Source organism: Protobothrops mucrosquamatus, unplaced genomic scaffold (assembly GCF_001527695.2).
Source record: "Protobothrops mucrosquamatus isolate PMUCROS unplaced genomic scaffold, P.Mucros_1.0 scaffold1888, whole genome shotgun sequence".
NCBI lineage: Eukaryota > Metazoa > Chordata > Lepidosauria > Squamata > Viperidae > Protobothrops > Protobothrops mucrosquamatus.
The window spans coordinates 92,406-99,751 of NW_015388014.1; the positions used below are offsets into that span (position 1 = coordinate 92,406).

Here is a 7,346-nt window from a genome sequence, read left to right on the forward strand (position 1 = left end):
TGAAACTGAGCAAAATTTTCTCCCTTTTCTGCCAATATAGTCTGGATATCAATCTTTGTTATTTTTAGCAATTGAAATAAGTCCAAATAACTTTGTATAAAATTAGTTTGCCTAATAGTTTCCACATTTAGTCCCAGTATAGATTCACAATTAAATTGCTCTGACTCTTCAAATTGTATATCTTGATATATAAAAGCCTCCAAGGTCCCTTCCAACTGTGTTATTCTGTTATCCTGCTAAGGTTCAGAAATTACTGAAACAATAGATTGTCAAACCTATGGCATTCAAATATTAAATTAAAGGAAAACTGGTTTCTTTCTAGATTATATTTTTCTTGAAGTTTGTGAGGAACACAGTCTGAATCATAGATTCTAATACCCAACTATTTTAAATCATTTATCCTTAGCTTCTATATGGATCTGCTCCAATGAAAGATAATAGCGAACACACAGTTTTCTTTCATCGTTTTTTCCCAAATGAGGAGCTTCAGACTAAGGGGATTCTTCAGCTGCTGTTGCATTTAAAGTGGGTATGGATAGGGCTGATTTCCCAACCTGATGAGAGTGGACGGAGTTTTGTACGGAACGCCCTTACACTGTTTGTCCAGAAAGGTATTTGCTTTGCCTTCGTGGAAGAGTTGCCCACAGAAACTTTTTCTAATCACATTGAATATATATTTAAAGATTATATTGCCATGTACATGGTTATCATGAACAGCACTGCCAATGTTGTGATCCTCTATGGTGAAAACCACGTCATTGGCATTTTCAGAATATTTCCCCATCTTTCAGAATATGAGGATATACCAGTAAAGAGAAAAGACAAAGTTTGGATCATGCCAGCTCAGATGGAGTTCATGTCAGTCCCTTTTCAAAAAATACTGCCTTTGGACTTTATTCATGGTGCCATATCTTTTGCAGTTTCTTCCAAGGAGGTGACTGGGTTCAAACCATTCTTGCAGATGAGAAGCCCTACTTCAGAAGAAGAAGATCATTTAACAAGATTGTTCTGGGAGCAGGCATTTGAATGTTTTTTCTTTAAAGNTTCTCGCCTACATCGTCCATATAGGACGACTCGGGAACTCAACTCCTACCCCGGGCAGCTCACCTATCCCCTTATGCCCAGGGGAAAGGTATCAAGCCGTTTGACAGCTGATGCTGGCTGTCAAACCGGCTTTTACGCAAAACAGGCAGGAGGCAGCAAACAGCTGCGACCAGCGAAATCGCCTGCCACCGGAAGTCCACTGCCATAAATTCTAATACGTGTGGTGTAGTTGTTAGGTACGGGATTAGCATTGGGCAGATCCAGGTTCATTTTGCAAAATGAATCTGTTAGCAAGCAAGACAAAAATGTATTAGTTATTCCATTTGTAATAGCTGCCAAGATTAGCTGAAATTGCCCATTATTTCTGTGGCATAACATAAGCGTTTTATGTTTCCAGAAAGCATAATCTGCATCTTTGAGTTAGTTGCATTAAGAACTTAAGCCGTGCTTCACTGGATCAGGTCCCTGACTTGTCTAGTCCAACATTGTCTGTTCTTTTAGTGACCAACCAACTGCAAAGGGCAACTCACTAATCCTCCAGCAAATGGACTTCAGAGGCAGTCACATTACCATTGAGGCTAATAGCTATTCATCCTCATGATTGCTGTAGATTGGTCCAATTTCTTTTTGAAACTAGCCACCCTGGTAACCAGCACCACTTCTTGGGGTGGCAAATTCCAAAGTTTAATTATGTAATGTATAAAAATACTTTCTTTTGTCTGTCCTGATTCTTCCAGGATCCAGTTTCTGGTTCCAGTACTTTGAGAAGGGGGAAATAGCTTCTCCATTTGATCCACATTATGCATAATTTTGTAAATCACAAACCCTATTGTTTGCCTCCTTTTTAGACCAAAAATTCCAAAATGGCACAACCTTTCCTTATAGGAAAGTTGCTCCAGTCTCTTGAGCATCTTAATTGCCCTCCTCTGAACTTTCTTTAATTTCACTACGGTATTTCTTTTTTAAGGTGCAACAGCTAGATCTGCACACAAAATATTATTATGCTCCTGTAGAAATATTATGTTTCTCAGTATATCTCTTTGCCCAGATGCTTTTAACAATACTTCCTTTTTTTTAATACATGGATTTCCACATAGGTGTATGTATTCTTTCAACCTATTTCCCCCCCCCCATTTCTGTTGAATTAGTTTATTTTGGGGGGGGAAAACCCCTATACTGGTAGTTCTCGCTTAAGAACTTAAGAAGTGGGACCGGCAATTGTCTTTAAGCGATGCAGCTGTTAAGCAAGACTTCATGTGATGATGATGGTCTTGCAACCTCACTTCTGTAGCAGCTGTTAAGGGAATTACCCATGGTCATTAAGCAAGACATCCCATGACCATGGCTTGTGATTTTACTGTCAGCTTTTCCATTGACTTTGCTTGTCAGAAGCTGGCTGTGATGCACAAAATGGTTATCACATAACTACAGGATACTGCAACGGTTGTGAACGTGCATGGATGTCAGCCACATGCCCACAGAGATGCTGCAAGGATTGGTCATAAAGTTATTTTTACAATGTCATCGTAACTTTGAATGGTCACAATACAGAGCAGGCATTAAGCGAAGACTGCCTGTATTTGAATTTTGACTCGCATTCACCAACTCTCAGTAATTTCATGTACCATTCCTTATTTGGATTTCAGATTCATTTTCCAACAAATTGTTATCTCATTTTGTCCCTTATTCTTTAATCTTAGCTTATATACATAAGAAAATAAGCAGAAAATGGAGTTTAAGAATTCTGTGGAAGTAATGGAGTTCCAAATAGAGATGTTCTCTTCTTTGGTGCTGAAAATAAATTGGGAATGAAAGTAAATTAATCTTACTCGTTTTCAGTTATTTTGCACTGAGTGCACTGCCCTTTTTACATGGATATATTAACATCTATAAGACTAAGATGAAGATGACTCAGGCCATGTTCTTTTCTTATGCTTCAGGGATTGGCGATATAATTCCTGTGATACACTTTTTATAGTTAATTTCAAGAGACTGTCTAAATTTGTGAGCTTTCAGAGTAATGATTCTGAAAAATTGTACATTTTGCAGTCTCCTAAGATTTCAATCATTTTTAAAATAATTTTCTTCTTTAATGATGTTGCCTGGGCCATTATGCAAAATCGCATAAGGGTATCTGGAAAGTTGTCAAAATCTGATTTACGTTAATGCTGGATTTATTTGCAAGGACAGTGTATCTTAGCTTATTTTAAAGTTTTAAAGATCAGATTTTTCTGTTCATACAATATTTTTTTATTTGTGTACCTTTTTAATTAGATTGAATTTAAATTTAATTAGATGAAGTTTCAGTCTGTTTAAAATTTGGTAGGCCTTATCCCTTTGCATAACAGAATATTATTTTTTTACAATGAATACTGAAATAAAAGTAAAAGTAGCACAATATAATCTGGGTCTCCACTGCAGTAATTGGCAAAACGGTTCAATAAAATGCTGCTCAGATTTTCAAATTTACTTGGCTATTCTGCTGATTGAAATTAATTGGAAAATGCCTGATACCATAGCACTGATTTTTTTTATTTGAATTAATGATTAAGAACTGCCCTTTTTACCTCTCAATTTGTAGGGTTATCTTCCTGCAAACACAGATAGGCGAGAAGGCACTTTGCAAAGAAAACGGAAAGAATACTTTGCTTTCGTTGAACAATATTATGATTCAAGAAATGAAGAAACTCACCAGGACACATACAGACAGGTAAAGGAAGTGTTAAAATCACTCTAAGAAGGGCAATTTCAGAAGTGTGTTGTGTAGCAATAATATCTCTTGTTATTTTTTGTTACCATAACACTATTCCAAACTGAAGGGTCATTTGAAAATGCACATTTAAAAGGGATTATCTGATCAGAAGAAATAGCTTAGGCTATGGTTTCTCATAGATCCTGGTTCTCAGAACCCCAGCTTTGTTTATGGAGAGCTGTAACTTTTTTTTTGAGAAAGGGGTGTTTACTTTTTTTTTTTTTAAAAAAGTATTTGGTTAAGAATATACAATAAAATGGTTAGTGTAATTAATAAAATGTAGTATCAAAATACAGAGTTTGTCTACCCTGTACCACAAGTTACCCAGTATTACAAGGTTCTGTCTTAGGCCCAGTACTCTTCAATATCTTCATAAATGATTTAGATGAGGGAATAGAACGGGTACTTATCAAGTTTGCAGATGATACTAAGCTGGCAGGAATAGCCAACACCCTAGATCAGTGGTGGCGAACGTATGGCACATGTGCCAGAGGCGGCACTCAGAGCCCTCTCTGTGGGCACGCGCACCCTCACCCCAGCCCCACCTCTTCCCACGGCCTCCTCACCAGCAGCCCTCCCGGAGGAGAGTCACCCCCGAGCACATGGCAGCCAGGCAGCGGGGACAAGACTCCACCCTCATGTCCTGTCACATGCAGTTGATGCTGCAGGGCACAAGCGGAAGGCGTGACCGCCATGGTACTGCTGGGCCACCTGGCCAATCTGCGACGGGCCGTGAAGGTGGTGAGTGGCCCTGCGGGTGGGCAGGGGTGGTTTTGGGGCACTCGGTCTCTAAAAGATTCGCCATCACTGCCCTAGATAATAGGCTCAAAATCCAGATGGAGCTCAACAGAATTGAACACTGGGCCTTATCTAACAAAATGAAATTCAATGTAGAGAAAAGTAAAGTCTTACTCGTAGGCAAGAAAAACCAAAAGCACATGTACAGATTAGATGAAACCTGGCTTAATAGCAATAACTGTGAGAGGGATCTTGGAGTCCTAGTGGATAATAAATTAAATATGAACCAGCAGTGTGCAGCAGCAACCGCCAAAAAACTATGCAATCCTAAATTGCATTAACAGTGGGAGTGAATCAAGATTACCTGAGGTACTAGTATCGCGCTATAAAGCCTTATTAGTAAGGCCACATCTAGAATTTTGCATCCAGTTTTGGTCATCACACTGTAAAATGTAAGATGTTGAGACTCTAGAAAGAGGGCAGAGAAGAGCAACATAGATGATTAGGGGCCTGGAGGCTAAAACATAGGAAGAACGGTTGTAAGAACTGGACATGGCTAGTTTAGTGAAGAGAAGGACCAGCGATGACATGATAGCAGTGTTCCAATATTTGAAGGGCTGTCACAGAGAGGAGGAGGAGGACAACCTATTTTCCAAAGCACCCAAAGGACAGACAAGGAACAATGGATGGAAACTGATCAAGGAGAGATTTAACCTAGAAATAAGGAGAAATTTTCTGACAGAACAATCAACCAATAGAACAGCTTGCCTTCATCACTGGAGGTTTTCAAGAATAGACTGGACAACCACTTGTCAAAAATGGTATAGGGTCTCCTGCTTGAGCAGGGACTAGATGACCTACAACAGTGATGGCAAACCTTTTAGAGACCGAGTGCCCAAACCGCAACCCAAAACCCACTTATTTATCGCAAAATGCCAGGGCCATGTCAGCATTTTGGTGCCCTTGGGGGGAGGGAGGCGCCTCTGAGTGCCGCCTTTGGCACACAAAAACCAGGGGCGCAAAAATGGCCGCTGCCGCACCATGTGGTGCAGATACAAAGCGCTGCACCATGCAAGAACGGGGCAGGGCTAGTGATTATCACGCAGGCACTAGCCCCGCCCCATTTGCAGCACGTGTGTGCTTGCGGCCCTGTGCGCACATGCACGCATGTAAAATGCTTCCCCCTCCCTTTTCTTCCAGTCCATCAATCGACAATAGTTGGTGACCTCTGCTCTACCACCTCTACTCGAGCTTGCTAGTCGGCCACTTCGCCTCCTTTGTGCTGGGCAGGGGTCCTGTTCCGGGCAGCAGTGGCGGCCTGATGGACCTGCTGCTGGCGGCAGTGGTGCGCGTGCCAACAGAGAGGGCTCTGAGTGCCACCTCTGGCACGCGTGCCATAGGTTCGCCGCCACTGACCTACAAGGTCTCTTCCAAGTCTGCTATTCGGTTATAATTATTCAGTTATAGAAAGAAGCTTTCAGTGTATTGCACATAGCCTAATACGGTCCTTGACCTGATACAACTGCCTAAAGCTATAAACCATTTACATTGTTCATTTAAGTATTGCATTCTTCTTTTCCTAATTCACAGATCTTATTCAGTTTCTTCAGTCTTCAGATCCTTCCTTCTGGAAAATAACTTTTGGTGTTTATAGCTTTTCTCCTAAGCTTTAAAATCCTGGCATTTGGTATAGATATGAGGATGTGCCAGTGGTGGGATTCAAATATGTGAACAACCGGTTCTCTGTGCGGATGCCGCTTCCGGAAGTTCATTTTGGGCTTGAGTAACAAAAAAATTAGCTATCAGTTCTGCCGAAGTGGTGTGAACTGGCTGAATCCCACCATTGGGATGTGCCATTGTTTCTCATGTAAATCAGGAAAGGATCTGATTTTATAGGATTTTTATGAGACCTGCTTTAGCACCCTGATTTTTTTCTTTTCTCCTCCTTTTCAGCTTGTAGCTAACTTTAGAAATAAATATACTGTAATGTTATAAAATGGTAATTGGATTTTGTTTATTTTTTTCTGGTTATTTTATGTAATATCAGATCAGTCTTCCAGTCAGTTCTATTTCTTCTCTACATTGTTTCCTTTTACTTCTCTTTTAATAGTAAACTAACTAAATAATTAGGAAGACTCAAAATTGAATTATATAAAAAAATGGGAAAAAATCAGTAATTTCCAAATCATCTAGCTTCAGAAAGCATTTTTCTTTGTGACTTTAGTTATGGAATCTCTCCACATATCAAAATGTTCCAGCATTATATAAAACATATATTTGATTTGCACAAGACATGCGCTAAGCAAGCCAGGTCTCTGCTAAATAAATCTATTGAATAAATTGAATCTTATAGAGCACTCTGGTTTTGGTTCTGTCCATTGCTGAGGAAGAAAAATCATGATTTTCAGGACAGTCTGAAGACAAGGTCTTTCTGTCACAAAGTATCCATGAATGCCCCTAAAATGTACTTTGGAAATCTCTGTGTTAGATCAAAGCTGGAATATTTGTCATTATCTTCAGAAACTTGCTGAAGTTCAGCTTCTGATTCCTCATCACTGAATTTATCCAGCAGTTTACTGGAGCTATGGGATTGTAATCCACCAACGTTTAGAGGTTATAAGATTCACCAATGTGATTGATTATATAATAATAATAATAATAATTTAATTTATATACCGCCCTTCTCCCGCAGGACTCAGGGCGGTGCACAGCATATTAAAACAAGTACAAATACAAAATACAAAAAATATAGACCCCTATAAAACCAAATTAAAAACCAAATATTAGAAGCTGTTATTCCTATTAAAATTAA

The 7,346-nt window shown here is 39.5% G+C and overlaps 1 protein-coding gene across 1 annotated transcript in view; it reads left to right on the forward strand.

Annotated features, from left to right (window-relative positions):
- TBC1D22A (TBC1 domain family member 22A) overlaps positions 1-7,346 on the forward strand; it is a 105,718-nt gene that overhangs the window by 23,169 nt on the left and 75,203 nt on the right. Inside the window, exon 6 of the mRNA XM_015823499.1 lies at positions 3,626-3,754. Coding sequence (XP_015678985.1) covers positions 3,626-3,754 — 129 coding nt within the window. The remainder of the gene's footprint in view (positions 1-3,625; positions 3,755-7,346) is intronic.